This window comes from Glycine max, chromosome 11 (assembly GCF_000004515.6).
Source record: "Glycine max cultivar Williams 82 chromosome 11, Glycine_max_v4.0, whole genome shotgun sequence".
In the NCBI taxonomy this organism is placed as follows: domain Eukaryota; kingdom Viridiplantae; phylum Streptophyta; class Magnoliopsida; order Fabales; family Fabaceae; genus Glycine; species Glycine max.
This window is the reverse complement of record NC_038247.2, coordinates 39,280,405-39,302,765: the sequence shown is the minus strand read 5'-3', so window position 1 is coordinate 39,302,765 and position 22,361 is coordinate 39,280,405. Positions and strand designations below refer to the sequence as shown.

The window sequence follows — 22,361 nt, the reverse complement described above, 5'->3', positions numbered from 1 at the left end:
AAAAAAAGTATATATATTAGGAATTTAGGATCATTTAATAGCACAGAAATATATTAGTATTAAATGTGATGTGATTCAATTTTGAACATCACTACAAATCACTCTTTTTTTTTCTTTTTTTTCTTCCCATCTCTCTTATTTTTTGTTAAAAATCTTAGTAAAATTAATTATAAAAACTAATTTCAAAAGTAATATTTCTCTTTAACAAACAACTCTTATTTTCGCTTCATGTAAAATATGCTTTTAATTTCTGTAATTTCAATCTTCCAATTTTTTTATTAATTTTAATCTTTGTAAATTTTTAAGGCTTAGAAAATAATTCTTATCGTCACTTATTAATGTCGTAACGTACATTTAATTAGTAAATATGTCATGTATTTTTTTAATGAAAAATATGTCATGTATTTAACCATCAAAATATAAATATAATTGCTAACATGACATAACTAAGTACATAGCACGTCAGAACTCGGTATTATCACTATTTTTTAAATTGTAAAATTTTGAGAACTAACACTCTAGAAGTTTTACAAATCTAAAATCAAATTTAACCATATTTACAAGAACTCAGAAAAACATTTAAGAATGACCCTCTTCATGCAGGATTGGAAGTTAGAATAAAAACAGCGAGCATTTAAAAGTATCCATTTCCATAGAGATGAGTCCTATACGCTTAATTCACAATATACAATACAAAACAGTAACAAGAGAATGATATCAAACTCAACATGACAAAATGGCTTTCGTTACTTTGCTACCTGGGGAACATATAAAAGTAAAAGAACTATATAAATTAATCCAGCTGAGGAACCCAAATTTTCAGATCTGGGCCAAGACAAATGGAAAAACTGAGTCAAAAATATCTCCCTCATTTGCTATTATGCTGCTGTAGCAGTGGTGGGGGCTCTTAACTCGATTTTCTATCCTTTCTTTCCGCAATACCCAAACTTAACAACATACTTTTGAACCCTTTATTTTCTCCACAAAGAAAAATCGATCAGAACCCTAAAGAATTATGTTTTAGGTCTTCCTTATTCTTCAATTCATGCAGGCTCCGGCCTTCTCTTTGTTAAGAACAAAGGAAAGAAAGGAAAAGTACTGAATGCAACAGCACAATGCAGGATACACATATCATTGGTGAATTCCCCAAACCAAAGTCCAGAACCCATAAAATGTCAATCTCTACTATTATCTGCCCTCAAGATTGGACAGCCAACCTTTGCAGATGCTCAAAGAAAACTTGAAGGCTCACATCATCAGTAAAGATTACATCTGAACCAGCAGCCATCTCATGTGCATTGTTATACGTTGCTGAAGGATTCAGTTTTGCTAACAAGAATCTAGCCTGTTAAACATCAATAAAAACATAGTAAGTTTCAGACGACGACAAATCTAAGCTTAGTGACTCAACAAAAGGAAACAAATAAGACTGTTAATATGTTATGTTGTGCAGGGGTAGGAAATACTCCACATCATGATATGATGAATTTCAGGAAAAGAAACCACAACAATTAATGAAGACAAATAATACTCAAACTGGTCTTGGTAAACTATACTGACCTGGGAACCATGTTGGTCACACACTACCAATCTAGGAACCGGAAAACGTTCTCTAATTATCATTTGGGCATCATCATGTGGAGCTCGCAATAGTTGTGCAAATGCCTGTGCCATATACAGGTTATCCACAGGGTGAGAAAAGAAATAATGATAAAAATGGATCTGAATAAAATAACTTCCACAAAAAACTAACAAAAAGTAACTAAAGTTACCAACAAGAAGGAAACATTTTAAAATCTAAAAGATCATTTGCTGGTAACAATGTTTTCTATAGCAGGATATGACAAAGCACAAACCTGGTGTTCTTGTTGATTCTGGTATCCCAAGTTGCGCCATTGAGCTATTGTCATCCCATGAAAAATAACCACACTAAAATATGAATCTAGCAACAAAATCTTGTCTGCAGCAATGGAAGCCACATCTAACAATGCTGGTGCAGGCAGCGCATTAAATGAATATGATATCAATGACGGCTGAATCATAACAGCAGCATTACTAATATTTTCCCTGTTTAACAACATACGGAAATATGCAGTCTCGTCTGGACTGTTGTTAAAAACCTGTCAACACATTTCAACACTCACAGTTAAATAAAGTTTGAAAAGCAGAACAGGAAGAGAATTACAACAAAAGGTACCTGTACAAACTGCGAGCGTCGCAGATTGAACATAAACTGAGGGAAAAGTGAAAATGATGGGTTTAATGTAAAAGATGATGGATCATCCTTGCGGTAGTCACCAAACTTTGAACAGAGGCGAATGAGAAACCGATCCAACCACCGTGTAGCATCAAATGTTTCCTGATCAAACAAAAATATGGTCAGCAAGGGATTTGTTTCTACAAGTTTACTAAAGAAATTTTGCCACAGATAATATGATAGAATACCAATTGGTAAACTAATAAAATATAATTCTGAATACAAAAATCACACTCAATACAACAAAACAGTTGCTGTCCCAGAAACAAAATCCTCCTACAGAGTATATTTTGTCCACAAACTGAAAATCACAACATAAGATATATCCCAATACATAACTGCCATCAGTTATTTTCTATGAATTACTGCCATCATGCAATTTCCAATACAGAACTAATACATAATTACTAATACAGGATAAGTTATTTTCTATCACATGCATTCGTAAATCCTAATAATAACTTCCTCCAATTAACCAATGGATCCTTCCTAACCAACCCTTGGTTACCATCATAATACATGCCCAACAACCAAGGATTTGATAAAATGGTTATTTGCAGATTTGAATGAAGAGAACAACAGATAGTAAACATGTTCTCCTAAATTTTTTGTTTTCCGAAAATAATCACAAATGAAGATATAATTTACTATAGCTTGAGAAAATAAATCCCAATGGTCTTAAAAGTTATTTTAGGTGTACCAAAGAGAACAACAGATAGTAACACAACTTGTGACATACCTCACTCTCCATTTTCAGAGAAGCAAATCTAGCCATTACAACTGCAGCAGTTTCTTGGTCAAATCCTTGAACCAATTCCTGACGAGCAAAATGATACAAGTAATTAAAAATCCTGTATTTATCAATTTAACAATTTCCTTGTCAATAAATAATGATCCTACATGGCAAATAATGTAACTATAAGGACTAGACTAATTCATTTCAGTTTATTTCAAAGGTATACACAATGAACACGCATAAATGTATATTACATAACTTGAGAATCAGACTTGACAGTTGACAGCAAGAAAAGACAGTAAAAAGGATAAACATTCAAGCTTCTTAATATTATGATAATTGTAGGAACTCCAAATATTTCTTTGACAATGTCAATGACAAATAAACAGGCATCCACTGCCATAGATATAAAAAAGGCTGAAACTACCTCAGAGCTAACAGAACTATCTACCCATCTTCTAGTTACTGTTGTGACACGAAGCACTGATTGACCACTTGGGTCCTGGTAACTGCAATAAGAACATGACCATTAATATTCAACACCCCAGTGCAGAAGTGCAATGAGGTACAACATAGTGCATATATCAGATCATATTAGTGAAAGTTCTGTGACATAACCTTGTAAGGAACTGTAGGTACAATTGTGGGTTGATAGCACCAGGGGTGTTTGAACGATCACTTGATGAAAGATCAAACATCACAGTCAAGCATGTACTCTTGTCAAGGCCACACATCTTCCATGCTGTTGTGTTTCCCTCTCCTATAACAGTATCAGAAACAGAAGGCCCTTTCTACAGTATGATTGTAACCATCAAAATCAGGAAATATCACATATTGATTCAGTCTTAGTTCTATAACTTTGACTGACCCAACACCAACTCCAATTCCAGAGTTGATAAGCAACACAAAATTAAGAGTTTCAATTTCAAACAAAAGAAGATCCAACCTTTTCCAACGAAGTGCAAGGTCCAATAATTCCCTGAATTTTGATTTCCTTGGAGCAATTTATCTCTAGGGTTCCACTGAAACAAAAATAAAGCTTGCAGTGAGCACATCTGATAACAGATAAGGAGAAAATGTCTGGAGAAAATAAGAGACAAGGGAAGAGAGAAATGAAAACGTATCCACAAAAAGAAAATATTAGTAGAACATTTGAAATGATGAGAGAATTCTCACTTGAAACAAAGACCAAGAGATTGCTCCCCATCCTCAAAAACTCGCTTAAAAGAGTCCTTGAAGACTGAATGACCAAAACTTTCAGACAGGACAACAAGACCACCGGTTCTTTCAACCGCAACTTTAATTTCTGCAACTCCAACCTTTATATTTAAAGCATCCATGAATCAGCACAAGACTGAATGAGTGTAATTAGTTAGATCCAAATTGTTTTTCAAAGCAACATTCTGAGAACATTACCAAATACGAACTCTATTTTCATGCATGGCCACTGCATAATATACACAAGAACTTTCTTGTATACCCATAATAAGGTCAATCACAAAAAATTCAAGATTCAAATTTGAAATATTACCAGATTCTCTCTTAAGCAGATAAAATAATTGACAATCATGACGGCTGGCGCCATCATATAATCACCCAGATGGATGGAAGTGACACATTTATTAACTACATTGAAATATAGCTTTACAGGTCTTGTAGCCAAGTGTTGCCAGTTACAGGAAAACAAATGTAATTTGGAATATCTACTCAGATAAGCCTGTAAACCTTCTCTGAGGGAAGGTGACTTGTGGATAAGAAGATGATTCTAGTTAGTCTGTTAATGTAAGGTAAAATATAAGGTATTTCATGAAATGAAATTAAGAAAAGAGACACAAGAATGATCCCTGAAGTCCTCCACTGGTAATGTTAAGACTTGCTTCTTTTGATCTCATTTATATTTAACGAGAAAAACATCTGTAAAAAATGTCTTATCTGTGCATTACATCCAAGAATACACAAAATTGTTTAAAAAACTTAAAAGTTGAAAAAATGTCACTATCAAACATCATGGTTCATGGCAAAAATGTTAGGTTAAATGCCTTCCATTGTTTGGAAAAATTGCGCTGCATGGTAATATTACACTTGATTATCAGAACTCTCACAACGTGCTTCAAAGTCACACTTCCCAAAACTCATCAGCACTTACAAGTGAAAGAATTCTTAAGGCATGAGAAAATCAGTATGCTGGCACAAACCTGATCAAGTGCTGATGCAAAAATATCTAAAACGTGACCCTGGCTAACCAGCTGTTTTGCGAGACCCTCATAAAATTTGACTGCTTTCTTGAAGAATGGTGCTGCATCTTTATCAAGATCTTTATGAGAACGCACCGGGTCAGATAGATCTTTTGACACAATCTGCAAAGAAATTTGAAATCTAAATCTTTGGCAACAGAAACATTTAATACAGACAAGAGCAAGCATAGCATCATTGACCTCAATTCCCTTCCCCGTATACAAAGTTTACGGTAAAAACTTGTGTCCTTTCAGGTCTAAATTACGACAAAGTGACAAGAATTGCCCCCATTTTATTCTCTGTCCAAAATGCCAATGACACAGAAGAAATCAAATCTTAGGAATATCCTAATAAACAGTAACAGGCAGGATGCCTAATTGCCTATCACTTTTTGAAAAAACCATGACTATTAGTTGTTCAACATCTTTTCAAAAGCTTCAGCTTCTAGGGTAGCCAGTGCAATTTATGACTTCACTGCAACTCCACTTCCATGCAAGTGAGAAAAAACACATATATTCAAATTTTGCACACAATGAGCAGATTTCATGAGCAGTATCTAACAAAACACCCACGAAACTTACATACTACCAATTGACATAGCTTGACTACAAAACCGCTAACTGTTCCTATGGCCACACATTCCCAACACAAAGTTTGATGATTGCTGAATATCTCTTTAAGTCCTAACACCAACAGGGAAAATGTCATCAAATTACACAGCAAAGAACAGAACAGCAATTTAATTTACCGCGCCAGGTCCTTCCGTGCATGGCCCACCAACCAAAGCTATGATTCTAGCACCAGTCCCAGGATTGCAAGCACTCAGCAACCCCGCGGCAACACTCAATGCAACCCCGGTGCAGCGTGCAGGGCGGCGCCCAGGCGGAACCGGCCATTGATCCGTCTGCAATTCATCCAGCAGCTGCAAAAAAAAAAACACCCAAATTACCAAACTGTAAACAATCCATGGCAACATTGAAACCAAAACAAAGGACAGTAAAAAAAACTGTAAAACAAAGAATACCGCATTGAGAGTATATTCACACTCAGAAGCAGGCAAAAGGAAGCGCGTGATGCCTGAATTGGGGAATCCACCGGCACCGGCGACACCGGGAGCAGCACCCTTGTGAGGTCTCCTTCCGGAAGCAGAAAGACCAAGCTGATCGAGAATCTGTTCTGCGGGAATCTCCTTGGAGCCGCGGAAGACATAAACCTTGGACATGTCGGAGAAGCCCAATTCATAAACCTGGACCTGAGTCCCGAATGAAACGAAGCCTACGAGGGCGTTATCGGGTAAAAGACCAATGGCGCGACGAAGCGCGGATTTGAGGAAGTGGATCTCCTCGTCGATGAGGCAGGTGTCGAGGAGGAAGAGGAAGACGGGGGAAGGGTTGAGGGAATTGGAGAGAGGGAGGAGGTACTCGACGGTGGTGTATTGGGGGTAGAGTTCGCCGGGGAAGTTGGTTTCGGAGATGGCGTGGTAGTGAGGGGGGAAGTGGTTGCGCTGGTAGCAGAAGGGGCAGATCCAGATCTTGGCGGTGAAGTCGACGCGGGAGAAAGGGTTGAGGGCGGAGGAGCAGGTCTTGCAGCGGAGAGGGGCGTACTGGAGGCGGGGGATGTCAGGGTGGGGACGGATCAGAGCCACCGTCGCCGCCAGAGGGATCACGCACTTGCTCGATTCAACCTTCGTACGGGGCCACACGTTCCACGTCATGCGGACTCCGTCGAGTCCCTCGGGATCTGGGCTCGCCATCTCCGACATCGTTCGTCCTTCGATCGATCACGCACCGACGCGCACGAGCAATTCAATTTCCGTCGTCGCTCGCGGTGTCGCCAATGCAATGTGCTCTCTGAGTCGTCAAACACTCTTCAATTGTTAACAGTTATCCGACTAAAACGCCCAGCAATCTAATACGGGTGGTTTTCTATTCATCATTCAACAACTAATTTAATTTAATTTAGGTTGGTTTATTCTTAACTTTTTTTAATTATGTAGTTTCTTTTTTGCATCTTAATTAATGTATTTTTTCTTGTAATAAAACATTTATAATTAAAAAAACATTCAATGGACGAAACACTTATTTATAAAATTAAGTTTGTGAATTAGATATGTCGGTTTGTACAACACAAATTCTCTTCCAAACATGTTATAATTTTTTAAAAAAAAAACGGTGTATCAATTTTTTTATTCCTGTAATTCACATGAAAAATATTTATTTTATATGAGTAAACCTTGCAATAAATTTGTATTTTTAATATATATTAATTTTAAATTTATAATAAATAATTGATATTGAGATATAAGGTTATTTTCAAGAGAAAATAGTTCATACACTCCGTAAAAAATTGATAATAACATTTTATTATAAAAAATTGAGTTTATTGATTTTTATAATAATTATTTTAAAAATAATATCAATTTATATTTTTATTGGTTAACAATATAAAATAAATATGGATTAATTAATATTTCATGTTTGAGCGACAGATTGAATGGTAAACATGGACCTTGGTCCCGTCCTTTAACATTCTTTGTGAGAAAAAGTTAATAAAAAAAATATATAAAAAATTATAATTTTGTATTGATATTTGCTTTAAATTTTCTGAGTAGTAGATTATGTTTTTGATTTTATCCAAAAAACTAATAATAAATATTTTTTAAAGTTATTATTTATTAAACAATTATCTATTAGAACTTAAATATTTAAATAATTATGTGAAAAAAATTGAACCCCTTTTAATATACTCCTAGATACATCCCAGAATACTTTTAGGGTATTTAATTAATTACTAACATTTCTTATAAACTTGTTAATAAAAGACAAACTTACTGTAAATATTATTTTAATTTAGCTTAAAAATTATTATTTAATATTAGTAAATTTAGGTTTTTAAAAATAGTCTTTATTTCCAATAAACTGTAAGATAATATGTAAATAAATAAATAATTATATAACTTTTTTCTCGATGATACAACTATTTACATGACATATTACTACGATGTGAAAAAGACAATTTAAAATTTACAATAATTAAAACAAACAAACAAAAATTAGAACCAAACTAAATAAAATGAAACCGTGTTTCATAGGTAAAGCATATTTTATCCTTACAAAATAGTCTTAATAAAAAAAGTAGAATGCACTTATATAATTGGCAAGTTGCCAATGGGACTGTTTTCACTTTTCACAAAGGTCATGGTCGTCCAGCCATTCAATTGACGAATGTACTTTGAATGGTTGAACAGTTAGCTGATAAATTTTTGTGTAGATTTTTCCTGTGTTTTTTTTTAACTTTTTATATAGGGCTGGTAACTGCTATGCCGAGCAGAGTTGAACATAAAGAAAGGGAGAATTGCAGCATGTATATGGTCTGGATCCTATGAGTTACCTAAAGAATAGGCTACTATTCCTCCCAATTCTACCGTTTACTATTTGTTTCATTGGATCATGCAAGTATCACTAACATAATGGATGTATTTAATTAATTATGAAACTAGTAAAGAGCTATAGATGGTGAAAGTTTTGAATGCCAATAGCAAGAATCTGTAGAAATGTTAGTAGGTCATATAAAAAAAAATTGAACTAAAAAAAAAAAGAGGCATCTTTACCTATCTAACTCCCCCTCTGCTTCCATCTTCCATCTATCTCTTATGTTCTTTCTAAAACAATGTCTGGTGTTTGCCCAGTCCAAAACAAAAAATAAGTTGGCAAAATTACCTAAACAGAAATCAATTACAACTTGGCTAACGATTAGTGAAGACACCCCAACGAAAACAATTTTTTTCCAAATTCAAGATGGGAATGTCTAGTTCTCTTACAGTGTATGGAATACAATAAACAATGGGAGCACCATGCCAAAATATTTCACTGCTACCTACGAAAAGCCCTGATTCCTGATTAAGAGTAAAATAACTATTGCTGAATGGAATATCCCAGCACATGACTAAGCAAAACAAAACAAAGTGACACAGTAAAGATTGGGAAGCAAAAGAGATATAATAATAATTGATGAATCAGAGTATCAGATACTGCTTTCATTTTCAAAGTTACCACAACCATCCATAACTTGTAACTAGCAATGTTACCTCACAAATTTGAGACCAAAATACTATTTTCTACACACAGAAATGTTTGCCAAGTAGAAGGTCAAGTGAGTTTCACCTATTCACCGATAAACCAGATAATTTTCCTGACTGTCTATTTGTGGCATCATCATCAGAATCTAATTCCCACCAAGAACCTCTGTCATCCTTATAGGCATCATCAACTTCATCACAGGTAGTATCTTCAATATTATCATCTTCAGATGCTTCAGTAACGGTATCATCCAGATTGAAATTACTTTTATCCTCATCAGGGTTGTATGTCCACTCCAACTTTTTTAAGATATCACGATCCTTCCAGTTTTTCACAACCGAAACAGCCTGCTTTTTAGCTTTCCCCATCAGAATTTCCTCCCAAGAAAATGCAGTATCAGCAGTCCTCTTCAAGAAACCTTCATCAATATCCCCAATGACAACCGTCTTCAGACATCGCATCTTTGCTTCGTTTATCACATCAACAAAATCAGAATCATCAGACACAAGGACCACACACTCAACCCGCCTATGATCCATGATATCCACAATGTGGCTTTGCAGTGCTTGATCTGCAGCTTGTGGCTTATCCGACACTGTTCGAACCCAAAAACCAGCCCGTTTGAGCTCATCCGCCAAACCGTACCCCACTTTGGGAGTGAGAATATCACTTGCAGCCTTCTTATACTTTTCCATTTTCATAGAATACTTGGCCACCAACTTCACCCTCCTGCTCCCCCTAGCAGACTCTATCTGGTTCATCCTTTTCGTGTGCTCACTCTCATGCAGTTGCTTGAAATGGTTAACAAGCTTGTCATTAGTATAAAACTTTCTCCCACAAACCTTACAACGATAAGGTTGATTTGGCTTGATGACACCCTTATTCTCTAAACGATACAACAGTTCCTTCTCTTTCCTACTCTCCCGGACACCTTGAGGGACATGGCTAAAAGTGTGGCTATTTGCATAAGCCACCATATAACGAACAACACCAAAGGAAGATGCAGCTATTCTCAGCTTATTGGCAACTTCATAAGGTGGGATTGAATTGGGTGGTTTATTGTCCAAGTCCCAGAAAAGCCCCACCCTGTTTGTCAATTTCTGATTTTTACCCCGTTCTGACCCAGAATGACAATGTCTCAAGGTACCGTATGTTTGCCAACATGTAGCTTCCAGTGAGAAAAAGAAGATGCTACGAAATTTAAGGATTTGCAATGGGTTCTCTGCTCTTCTATAAATGAAATAACTTGTATAAGAAACCATCGAATCCAATCAAGTTTCATTGAACGAGAAGTAGAGTGGAGGGAAGTGGGAAGGGCTCAAACGGGGAGAGAGCAGCGAAGGGGACAGTGCAACGAGGAAGTGCATGGTTGGGGCATTTCGTCAAACAGTTACTGGGCGAAAACGGAACGGGGAAAGAAAGAGAGTGGTGCGCACGAGGCGAGTGACCAAGTTCTAAATGGATTCTTCAATCAAATGGGTTGTGTTGTTTGAACTGTGATGGACATTGGGCTTCTGCTATGAGTTAGGCCGAAGTCAATAGTCATATAGGCCCATTTTATTTTACTCATTTCCAAAGTGTTTATATTGCAATTTTTTTATTAATTGTGTTTGTCGTTTTCTACATTAACTTTTTTTATTAACTGTGTTTATAGTTTTCAACGTAAATTTTTTAAAATAATAAAAAAAGTGTTTTTTTTTTGTAAATATTAGTAATAAAAAACAGAAAACAAAGACTTGCGCCACATTTCACAAAGACTGTTGCATCTCGAAATTCTTCATTTCTATACACTCTTTATCTTCCTAACTAGAAAGTGAAGTGACATGGAAAAAATCTAACAAAAACTATGTTTAACTTAACTTATTTTAAAATAATAATTAATTATTTTTTACCAAACATATGGATGATAAAAGAGCATTATTTTTTATATTACAGGAACACCTTAATATTACAAATTAAACACCTATGTGATCTCAATTTCTCTTTATTTCTTTTTACATCACATACATTACTTATTAATTATTATATCCATCTCTCTCTTCTATTTATATGTCTTTAGGTATAAATAAGACTTAAGGATATTAATAATATATTTGTTGTTTCTCAATTATATAAAAGTAAGAGTACTGATCGATAAACATCCTTTAATTATAAATATTCTATTAACAACTCTTATTTATTTTTATCTCTCTTTTCATATCATAATTTTTATTTATATTTATATTTTTCTCTCTATGTATGTTAAATAAGATTGTGAGTGTTGATGAAACATTTCCCTAAAAGTAAGAATAAAAATCAAATCTTATAATAAAGATATGGGTTTCGTTGCATATGTACGTAATGATCAAATATGAATTAATGAGTAATTTACAAATACTCTACAAGTAACCTTTGAATCGCAGAGCTTCTTTCTAGCTAGTAAGTTCGGGCGGAAATTCAATTCATCTGAATCTTGTTAATTAATAAGAAAAGGAGTATTGATTATGAACCATATATAGCACATATTTAATTTAGAGCGAGCACGAGAAAAACAACAAATAAAGCAACTATTGCCACTCTCGATGTCGATGTATATAGTAATATAGCCACTTGGCTAGCTGTCACTGATTTCATTTTATGCCATCATCACACTCACACCATATATAGATAGCTAGCTGTGCTGCTTGCAGCTTGCAGCATGCATGCAAGCATAACGTGCCAGTCTCTCAAGACCGATACTTGCTTATCTGTCAGCCCCTCGCTAAAACATCAAAACGCAATATGCATTATGATGCAATGCAAGGACCACGCCACCAAATTAAAACACCAACATGCATCTATATAATATATATATATATATATATATACACACACACACACACGTATTTTTGTCACTGCCATGCCCCCATGCCATGCACCAGAACCCAATGGGATATAGATAACTCAATCATCTCATTCACAACAATAACTCCAAAACCCCATCCCGCATAAAAAAAGAAAAAACAAACGCGGCATAACGTTTGCATTGTCGTCTCATCTTAGCCTTTACGTGTCGAAACCAAACACATGCACCAACCGCACTATATATATCTCACACCACACCTTCAAACTTTCATATCCTCGTCAGTGCTTACTACTTAATTTCCACTTCTAATTAACAAAGTTAAGCAAGCATTGACTTGGTACCTATAAGTAGTAATGGCTGTGGCTTTGACGATTGTGTTGAGCTTGCTCTCGGTTCTCTCTTCTGCATCTTGTGCACGAATGGTGGGGGGGAAGACGGAGGTCCCCGACGTGAGAACAAACAGGGAAGTGCAAGAGCTTGGAAGGTTCGCGGTGGAGGAGTACAACCGCGGTTTGAAACAGTGGAAGAACAATGGGAGTGAACAGTTGAACTTTTCGGAGGTGGTGGAGGCGCAGCAACAAGTGGTGTCAGGAATGAAGTACTACTTGAAGATCTCAGCTACTCATAAAGGGGTTCACAAAATGTTCACCTCTGTTGTGGTGGTCAAGCCATGGCTTCATTCCAAGCAACTCCTTCATTTTGCGCCTGCAGCACCATCCAGTAAAGATTTTTGAGATGCATGCATGCTAGCTATTTGGAGCTAATTAATTATATAATAATTAATAACCATGGCGGTATTTGTAATTGCAAGTGAGCTTTTTGATTTTCTTCTACTAATGTTTTCCTCTACTTTTTGTAATGGGTATATCTGTGGGCAGAACAACAAAAATCAACTACGAGTTGAAATCTTACTTACCAGCCATATGTACCAAAGAAAGTGAATAATAACTATATATATGCTATAGTTTTGTTCTAAACTTCTTCTGACTTCTGAGTATGGTTTCTGTGGTGAATGTAGATGGGAGCCAGTTAGTTTGAACTCGTTTTGTTTACAAATTGATTTTTCATATTAGTTTTGCACAGTAAAGATAATAACAGTTACATGAATTCTTAATTAATTCTGAATATATATTAATTAGGAAACAGATCGAGATCTTAATTTTGATACGACCAAAATTTCCCGTAATTAAAAAAGTTCATCCATGTATGTAAGTTAAGTGTAAATTTTCTGTTTTTTTATATAAAAAAACATTCATTTTCATTAAAACTTCATCCATATAAGTTAAAGCTTAAAAGTGTAAATTTTTCTATTTTTGCATAAAAAATATATATTAATCTTCATAAAGTATATTTTATGTATAATTTTTATTTTTGAAAAATTTAGATATACATATCAATATATAAAAAGAATTTTTTTATGTATGATTATATTCCGAGTAATCGATTTTTATGCGATAATTTTTTTTGTTAATGCACTTCAAAATCGAGTTGTTTCGAGATGCATAAAATATGATGATATTTGGAAATAAAAAAAAGCTTGTAAACAGTTACATAATTTTACCCTAACTCATACATAATTATAAATAAATACAAAATGATCTTCGATTCCTAATCTTTAGTCTTCGTAATCTTTGATGAGATATATGCAATAGAAAGCTTGATCACCGGACATGATCGATGGTAGAACAACTATCAACAATCAATCATACAAAATTGAATATAATTACTAGACTCTTGGGGAAACTAGTGTTTATAGAGTTATAACATCTCAACAACCAATCCTCTAGTACACCTTGATTAACACATGGCAAAAACCTTCATCTTCTACACACGAACTCAAATTATCAAATTAGGAACTAATGTTTATAGAGTCCTAAATATCAGCAATATGTTTGGATAAGGAATTTTAACAGTAAAGTAATTTATTAGAGAATTTAAATTTCTTTAATCAATTTATTAGAGAATTTAAATTTCTTTAATCTAAAATTTATATGAAAAATTTAAATTTTTGAAATTTTAAAATAAAATTTTAAATAATTAAAAATGTGAAATTTTAATTTCCTTCTAAAAGATGAGAAATTAAAATTATTTTCTTGATAGAAAAACCTTTCAAAACATTTGTATATTTTTTTTATCACCTTCATCCTTTTTTCCACCTAAGAGTTTTCGAAATCCCGTTCTCGAACTCAGGATTCTTCCCTTACATTCAAGAAGCATCGTCTGAGCTCGCGGAACTTCAATCGGGTGTGGGCGTAGAGGATATGTACAACTGCACTCACCAATCAAGGGAGGAGTCGTCCCTGTCCATCACGCGGTAGAGATGCTTGTCTTTGGAGAGGGCCTGAGTCATATGCCGTTGACTTAATGTGATGGTCGGGTGTGGTGGTGTACGTTGTCATATCTCGGTTTTCCTGCGACTCCTCATGCCATCGGTACTCTTCTACCTAGAAGCACACCAATCATATATTTTTCTTCTTATTACATTCATTTTCTTTTACCCTCACAATTTTAACTTTTTTTTATATAAATATAAAATTTTGAAAATAAAAAAATTTCAATTGAAATATTTAAAATTTTCTTATCTAAACACACTATTCTCATACCAATCAATGAAATGTTGAGTTGGTAGTTGTTTGGGTTGTGAACCTTAATGGGATGAAGTACTCAATAGAGGATTCTTCCCCTTACCATTCAATTACTTCATCACTCAGCATTATACCTCAAGAATTCTGCCATTTTTTTATCATTATATAGGATTAATAATTTTTTACTAATTTATAATATAATTATTATTTATAAATTAATTAAACTTTCGAAATTAAGAAAATTTCTAGTGCATGTTAAAATTTTTAAAATTTAAAAACTAAAAATAAAAATATATAAATATAAAAATAATTAAATTGTATTTTATTTAAATTATGAAAGTAGAGCCAACTAAACTCAAATTTATATAATTAAAACAATAATTAATTTTATTGATTATCACATTCAAAAAATTCTTAAATATGTTTCAGAAGATCTATTTGAAGTTTGTGATCACATCTTGGATCATAAACTTTTCTTCTCTTAAACAAGTATAATTCAAGGAACTAAATGAGAACCAATATATATATGTAAGTTGGCGACACATTATTAGTGAGATGTTCATAATGGTGGTCAAAATTATGATCATTTTATGTGGTTCTTCTTTAACAATCATCTTGTGAAATATAATGTCAGCATATATTATTTGTTTGATTGTGTCTATGTTTCAAACACGCACAAGACCAAGTACAATATTCACGAATCGAGATTGAAGAAGCACTTTAAATGTGTGCTTCGTCCAATCTACATAAATACTATCTATTAAAAAGTATAGTACTCTATTTGTATTGCAAAAAATGTATCTATTGATAACACAAATCTTAGCTGTTGAAATATATCCATTACTTATTTAGCCGTTGAAATAATATTTTGTAACACATATATATCCGTTGCACGTATTAAAATAATATTTTCTAGTTCTTTTATTTAGTTTTTGATGGAAAACATTGTTGCTTTTAGAAGCTAACAATTGTCTCGCACACAACGTTTATTGACCTATAATAACGGGAGTTGCTGAAGCCCATATAAATTGAGAGACACTTTATATCTTTATTTTTAAAAGAAGAAAAAAAAAAGCAGTTGAAAGAAAGTAGTGAATGAATAATAGAGACGGTCCAGATCCGAGTCCATTCCTTAATCGGATCCTGGTATTTTTGCGGGTGTCCGAATCCGAAGAGACGGTCCAGATCCAATCTAACAAATTCAAAAAGTTTCATTTGGCTCTCTTCTCTCTCTTTCTTTCTCTGTCTAATAATTTTCAAATCTTAATCCCTCCAACGGCTCTTTCATCTTTCTTCTTTCTTCTTACCTCTTCCCATTTCCATCGCTCTGTCATTCTTCCGCACAAAAATGAAGCACTTCATGCTCCCAAGAAACCCTCTCAGGGACGCAGCAGAGCTTCCTTCTTCTCCAAGCCCCACCCCAACTACTAGCTCCGCCAAACCCCGTTCCTCTTCTCGCAAACACAAACCCTCCAAAGAGAACGACCCTCCCTCCGATCCCAATCTCGTTACTCCTTCCCCTGCCAAATTGAAGAGCCCCTTGCCCCCGAGACCCCCTTCTTCCAATCCTCTCAAGCGCAAGCTCACCGCCGCCGATGCCCTAACCGACAATTCCCTCCCCGCACCCTCCGATTCCGGCGTCAAGGTAATGCTTTCATCTCCAATTAGGGTTTTCAACTCTATATGTCGTTCATCTCAGTCCCCATTTTGGCTTCTTGCTTTTTTTGTAGGTTATTGTCAGGATGAGGCCGCTGTCTCCGGACAAGGACAATGTAGATCCCACAGTTCAGAAGGTTTCCAATGATTCCCTGTCCATTAATGGACACAATTTCACCTTTGATTCCGTCGCTGACATGGCGGCTACTCAGGCATGCTTTCTATTTTTGTTTCTGCTCCATAGTCAATGCTGAATACTGTTCTTTTATTTTATTAGTATCTTGTTCGGAATTTTTTGATTCACTTTCTGTTTCTGATTCCGTTTTTCAGCTGGATATTTTCGAACACATTGGGGTGCCTTTGGTAGAGCATTGTTTGGCCGGCTTCAATAGTTCAGTTTTTGCTTATGGACAGGTTTTTTTCTTCTCTTCCCTTTGACTTTTTTCTCTTAGTTTTGTCCTGTTGTTGCTCTAATGCTGTTGAATTTGATGATGGCTGTGCTTTCAAACTTGCTAGACGGGGAGCGGGAAGACTTATACAATGTGGGGTCCTGCCAATTGTTTGTCGGAGGAAAATGATCAGCAAGGACTTGCCCCCCGTGTTTTTCAGCGACTCTTTGCTCGCATAAGTGAAGTAAGCATTCAATTTCCATTCCTTGTTTGAAGATTGTTTGCGCTGTTTTGTGATGTTTATGGTTGTATTTACTGCACAGGAGCAAACTAAGCATTCTGGCAACCAACTCAATTATCAGTGCCACTGCTCTTTTCTTGAGGTTGATTGTCTCTAAATTGTTTCTTTCTGTGTTCCTGACCTGCATAACATTGCCAGTTTAGTCCTTTTGACACAGTTTATTTTTGCAGATATACAATGAGCAAATCATGGATCTGTTGGATCCGAATCAGAAAAACCTACAGGTAAATTCTGAAACACCAGTGCTGTTATTTATTGTTCTCGTGTTTCACTGCTTTATGCTGGACCTGGAACTGATATTTTGTTTTTTATCTAGATTAGAGAAGATGTGAAGTCTGGTGTCTATGTTGAAAATCTTACAGAGGAGGATGTGTCTTCAATTAACGATGTAACTCAGCTTTTAATAAAGGTATTTGTCAAACTTACTCTACCACAGGCATTGTATTATGACATATGTTCTGTTTCTTTTTATGACCTACTTTGAGCATTGTCTTACCGTTCAATATCTAACAATATGATTAGCGTTAGTGGAACTAGTTTTACTGCTGTTCTATAGCAGGTCATTTTTATGCTTTGAAACATGAGTTACTCAATGGAAAGCACTCAAGTTGCTTATTGATTACCAGAAAGTCAAGTGATTTTATGTTATGCAATCTTATGATTTCATTTAAATTTAAAAATTCTAGTTTCACATTTGTAAAGTTTTTTTCGGAAGAGTCAAGAATCTCAAAAGCACATTTGTGTAGGAACTTGCTTGAAATGCTTATTCTTGTTTTGTTTCAATTAGATAGATTTAATACAATGTAGATCTGATAGCATTTAAGGTTGCCCCAAATCTTCCGTTCACAATGTGTTTCACTATCATCTACCTTTCATTATGCAGGGATTATCGAACAGGAGAACTGGTGCAACCAGTATAAATTCTGAAAGTTCCCGCTCGCATACTGTTTTTATTTGTGTTGTTGAATCTCGATGCAAGGTGATACACTGTCTCTCAGCAACTGTTTGCCAAAAGAACTTTCTGTTTAGGATATATTACTCAGTTGACAATGGAGCTGTAAATAGATGTTTCATTATTATTCTTGGCACATACATCTGAAAGATGTTTTGAAGTAAATTCGTGTTTGCAGAGTGCAGCAGATGGTATGAGCAGATTTAAAACAAGTAGGATCAATCTTGTTGATCTAGCTGGGTCAGAACGGCAAAAATCAACAGGTGCTGCAGGAGAGCGATTGAAGGAAGCTGGCAATATTAATAGATCACTCTCACAGCTTGGGTATGGTTTAACATGTGTGTGTATTACATTGAAAGCAAATATCAGTGTTCAAGATAATTAATTACAAATGGTGAATTAAAGCTTTGAATACTTTGGAAACTGCCAATGTAATTTAGAGCAGTGAAATATAGACAAGGGACAGAACTAGATAATGGCAGAAATGCAAATGCTTTTGAGAATCTAGGATTTCTTTAGGAGCTCTAGAACTTACTGAGGTCAAATTTTACTGCAGTAATCTGATAAATATTCTTGCGGAAGTCTCCCAGACAGGAAAGCAGCGGCATATACCGTATAGAGATTCTAGGTTGACATTTTTGTTGCAGGAGTCTCTTGGAGGAAATGCAAAATTAGCAATGATTTGTGCTATTTCACCAGCACAAAGGTAATATGTAAAGCACTGGTCATTTGAAATGTTTTATCTTCGGATCTTTCTGTATTACAGAATTTTTAAATGACTTGGTCCTGCAGTTGTAGGAGTGAAACATTCAGTACACTGAGATTTGCACAACGTGCCAAAGCTATCAAGAACAAGGCAGTTGTTAATGAAGTTATGGAAGATAATGTGAAGCACTTGCGACAAGTGATTCGGCAACTAAGGGTATAATCTTTTCCATAATTCTCAATCACGTTCTGTTTTTCCATTCTTCATTTTGAAATTTGAATAACTTAGAAGTGTATGATATCAACAGGATGAGCTTCATCGAATTAAAGCAAATGGTTACAACCCAACGGAGTCAAGTGGAGGTCATTCAGCAGCTTGGATCCGACAAAGCTTGAACTTGTTACAATCCAGCCTCAATCGACCACCACCATTATCCCGTCTCGATGAAGATGGTGATGAGGAGATGGAGATTGATGAGGAAGGTGTTGAGGACCATGATGGAGTTTCCTGCACTGCCAATATGCCGAGTAATTGTAATATTGTAGACAATAATGACAACGAAATGAACACTGATGATCAGGATTTGGCTCAACCTGGTGTGGAGAAAAATATACCTAGTTGCTCTGGCAGTAAAGGTTTGAATGAAGAACCATCCCGTGCAATGGTCCAAAACAGTTTCTCTTGTCCTATTGGTGAATCTGATTCTCCTAGTGCAGCAACAAATTGTGTCTCGCCTGCCGGCCTTAGCATAGTTCAGTGTGATTTATCCCCAATCCTTAAATCCCCAGCTCCTAGTGTTTCACCTAGAATCAGCACCAGCAGGAAAAGTCTGAGGACATCAACAGGGCTGTCTCCTTCTGAGAATGATCTTCATGTTGAAAAAGATTTGGACATGAAAACCATCACTAAGAAAAGCTCAACTTCTGCCTTGTCTAGTCAGACATCTCCAAATTTCCTTAGTAAAACAGAAAATTTAGCAGCAAGCATACGGCATGGTCTTGAAATTATGGATAGTTACAAACGTAATTCAGCTTTGAGGCAGTCACCATATAGGTTTTCATTACAACCAAGAGAGTCTAGATTAATTTTTCCCACTAACAAAGTTGATGTGGGCCTACAGACTTCTCTTGATGATATTGTTGGAGAAGATTCTGTTCTATTCACCTGTAGTAATTGTAAAAACAGAGCTCATCTTGATGCCAATGAGACTGACAATGATTCAAATCTACAGTTGATACCTGTTGATTGTCTTGAGTTTGCTGATAAGCCAAAGAAGCAAGTTATCAAAGTAGGTGCAATAATTCAGTTACATTTATTTAGTAGAACTTGAATTCATTATATCAATTATAACACCTTTGTCTTTTGTTATTTAGGCAGTAGAGAAGGTTTTGGCAGGATCTATAAGGAGAGAAATGGCCCTTGAAGAGTTCTGTGCCAAGCAGACTTCTGAGATAATGCAGCTTAATCGCTTGGTAAATTTCTTTCTGTCTATCAACGATCATCTCACTGTTTTCTTTTCTATGTTGTTGTTAATGACTGTTTCCCATGCTATTTGTAGGTGCAACAGTACAAGCATGAGAGGGAATGCAATGCCATAATTGCACAGACAAGGGAAGATAAAATTCTTCGCCTTGAGAGCCTTATGGATGGTGTTTTACCCACTGAAGAGTTCATGGAGGAAGAGCTAGTGGCTCTTACCCATGAACATAAGGTAGAAATATGTTCTTTTATTTTACAGTTTCAGATTTATGAACATATATTAGACACTTATACTAAATTATTATCAACAGATTTTAAAGGATAAGTACGAGAATCATCCAGAAGTTTTGAAGATGGAGATAGAGTTGAAAAAAGTGCAAGAGGAACTAGAGAAGTATCAAAATTTCTACAAATTGGGGGAGAGAGAAGTGCTGATGGAAGAGATACAAAGCTTAAGAAGCCAACTTCAATTTTATGTAGACTCTTCATCCACATCAGCAAGGAAGCAATATCCGCTATTGCAATTGACTTACTCGTCTGAGCCCAGTATGGCAGCAACCCTCACTGTCATTCCAGAGTCCACAGAGGAGAGAGAAGAAACAAATGAAACTCTTGCATCATCCAGGAATGATACTGAAGCACAATTTGAACAAGAAAGAATTAAATGGACAGAGGCAGAAAGCAGGTGGATTTCTCTTTCTGAAGAACTGAGAGCTGAGCTTGAGAGTAGCAGGTTGCTAGCTGAAAAGAGGAAGCAGGAATTAGATGCGGAGAGGGAGTGTACTCAGGAGCTTCAGGAAGCCATGCACATGGCTATAGAAGGCCATGCAAGACTTTTAGAGCAATATGCAGATTTGGAAGAGAAACACATCCATTTGCTTGCAAGGCATAGACAGATCCAGGATGGAATTGAGGATGTCAAGAAAGCGGCTTCCAGAGCAGGAGTACGAGGTGCGGAGTCTAAGTTCATAAATGCCCTAGCTGCTGAAATTTCAGCTTTAAAAGCAGAAAGAGAAAAAGAACGGCGAATCTTAAGAGATGAAAATAAAGGGCTTCAGTCTCAGTTGAAGGACACTGCAGAAGCAGTGCAAGCTGCTGGTGAACTGCTTTTGCGGCTTAAAGAGGCTGAGGAAGCTGTCACTACTGCACAGGTTAGCAACAAATCAATTTTACTTCCATCTATGATTTTATCAACTGCATGACTTAAAATACATTATGTTTAGTTTCTGTTATTATAATTTTGCTAATAGTTGATCCTTTCCCCAACATTGCCCCCTGCCCCGTTTTTTTTTTTTGTTAACATCATTTGCAGCATTGTAGTTTTTCATGAGAATTATATATAACTTAGTTCCTACAAGTGGACAACTTTTAAAGGACTATCATTTTTTTTGAACATATCTGTTTATTCATGCTCAAGCTATTACGAAATTTAGAAAATGGTAGTCGTAAGATGGTTGTCTATTTTTATGTGATGAGATTTGGAGTATCAAAATCCACCCATGTTTTGCCTATGATTATTTTTTTGACGTTTAAGTCTTCCAAATTCCAATGATCCCTCACAGGTTCACTATCTGAGCCTGACTTTAACATGTAATTTTGCAGAAACGGGCTATGGATGCAGAACAGGAAGCTGCCAAGGCCTACAAACAAATTGATAAGTTGAAGAATAAACATGAAAAGGAGATTATCACACTAAATGAGCTTCTTTTGGAAGCACGTTTGCCAAAGGAATCTGTACGACCGACTTATGATGACGATGTTGTCATGCCTAGTTATGACGACTCAAAGGAGCCAAAGAGTGTTAATGATCAGTTTGAGCCATTTACTAATAATGCAGAGTATGGTGAGCTCGCCAAAGTAACAGAATCATCGTGGTTCTCTGGTTACGACAGATGTAATATATAAATATCATCACATTGTGTCATTTTGTATTAATTTGTTCATATGATTTGAAGAGAAATGATTGTATTCTTTCGTTCTTACTCTTGTGATCATAAACGAGTTTGTCTCAATAGTCTCTCCCTTACTCTAAAAACTATTTTGAGTAAGGCAGATTTAGCTGATAGAGATTGTCGGTTGCAAAGTCGATGCAACTCTTCATTCTTATGATCATATTTCTTTTATTTATTTATTTATTTCTCAATAGTTGAATTTGATTTTTT

General features: G+C 35.5%; 4 protein-coding genes across 5 annotated transcripts; 2 read left to right on the top strand and 2 right to left on the bottom strand.

Moving 5' to 3' along the window:
- Positions 1-633: 633 nt before the first annotated feature.
- LOC100789860 (protein transport protein SEC23) lies at positions 634-7,164 on the bottom strand. Its single transcript, XM_003538484.5, has 12 exons — positions 6,253-7,164; positions 5,977-6,150; positions 5,189-5,350; positions 4,170-4,312; positions 3,940-4,015; positions 3,612-3,784; positions 3,421-3,502; positions 2,997-3,074; positions 2,198-2,359; positions 1,857-2,120; positions 1,561-1,665; positions 634-1,345 (listed from the first exon to the last, which is right to left on the bottom strand). Exons 1-12 carry the CDS (start codon positions 6,988-6,990, stop codon positions 1,199-1,201), a joined length of 2,304 nt encoding a protein of 767 aa, XP_003538532.1. The 5' UTR covers positions 6,991-7,164; the 3' UTR covers positions 634-1,198.
- A 2,043-nt stretch (positions 7,165-9,207) lies between these two features.
- LOC100785257 (uncharacterized) lies at positions 9,208-10,821 on the bottom strand. Its single transcript, XM_003537479.5, has one exon. The coding sequence runs from the start codon at positions 10,567-10,569 to the stop codon at positions 9,388-9,390; it is 1,182 nt and encodes a 393-aa protein (XP_003537527.1). The 5' UTR covers positions 10,570-10,821; the 3' UTR covers positions 9,208-9,387.
- Positions 10,822-12,284: 1,463 nt separating this feature from the next.
- LOC100527919 (cysteine proteinase inhibitor B) lies at positions 12,285-13,108 on the top strand. The gene has a single exon (XM_003538486.3). It carries the CDS (start codon positions 12,485-12,487, stop codon positions 12,863-12,865), a length of 381 nt encoding a protein of 126 aa, XP_003538534.1. The 5' UTR covers positions 12,285-12,484; the 3' UTR covers positions 12,866-13,108.
- Positions 13,109-15,854: 2,746 nt separating this feature from the next.
- Positions 15,855-22,326, top strand: LOC100785790 (kinesin-like protein KIN-12B). 2 transcript variants are annotated; one of them, XM_003537480.5, is made up of 16 exons: positions 15,855-16,361; positions 16,447-16,584; positions 16,703-16,786; positions 16,889-17,005; positions 17,085-17,144; positions 17,233-17,286; positions 17,379-17,471; positions 17,946-18,041; positions 18,193-18,338; positions 18,571-18,720; positions 18,807-18,936; positions 19,028-20,008; positions 20,094-20,192; positions 20,279-20,431; positions 20,511-21,350; positions 21,802-22,326. In XM_003537480.5, the coding sequence occupies exons 1-16, from the start codon at positions 16,065-16,067 to the stop codon at positions 22,102-22,104; spliced, it is 3,741 nt and encodes a 1,246-aa protein (XP_003537528.1). In that variant the 5' UTR covers positions 15,855-16,064; the 3' UTR covers positions 22,105-22,326. The 2 variants fall into 2 exon arrangements, with proteins under 2 accessions (XP_003537528.1, XP_006591440.1); XM_006591377.4 differs by lacking the exons at positions 15,855-16,361; positions 16,447-16,584; positions 16,703-16,786 and having other exon boundaries at positions 16,924-17,005; positions 17,384-17,471.
- Positions 22,327-22,361: the final 35 nt, after the last annotated feature.

What these genes read in the sequence shown, in the direction of transcription:
- LOC100527919 (XM_003538486.3), top strand. Translation starts at nt 12,485, where the DNA reads ATGGCTGTGGCTTTGACGATTGTGTTGAGCTTGCTCTCGGTTCTCTCT.
- LOC100785790 (XM_003537480.5), top strand. Translation starts at nt 16,065, where the DNA reads ATGAAGCACTTCATGCTCCCAAGAAACCCTCTCAGGGACGCAGCAGAG. An exon ending in CTGACATGGCGGCTACTCAG is followed by an intron (nt 16,585 to 16,702) that starts GCATGCTTTCTA and finishes TCCGTTTTTCAG; the next exon opens with CTGGATATTTTCGAACACAT. An exon ending in TCTTTGCTCGCATAAGTGAA is followed by an intron (nt 17,006 to 17,084) that starts GTAAGCATTCAA and finishes TTTACTGCACAG; the next exon opens with GAGCAAACTAAGCATTCTGG.
- LOC100789860 (XM_003538484.5), bottom strand. Translation starts at nt 6,990, where the DNA reads ATGTCGGAGATGGCGAGCCCAGATCCCGAGGGACTCGACGGAGTCCGC. An exon ending in GTGAATATACTCTCAATGCG is followed by an intron (nt 6,151 to 6,252) that starts GTATTCTTTGTT and finishes TTTTTTTTGCAG; the next exon opens with CTGCTGGATGAATTGCAGAC. An exon ending in TCTCTTGGTCTTTGTTTCAA is followed by an intron (nt 4,016 to 4,169) that starts GTGAGAATTCTC and finishes TTTTTGTTTCAG; the next exon opens with TGGAACCCTAGAGATAAATT.
- LOC100785257 (XM_003537479.5), bottom strand. Translation starts at nt 10,569, where the DNA reads ATGGTTTCTTATACAAGTTATTTCATTTATAGAAGAGCAGAGAACCCA.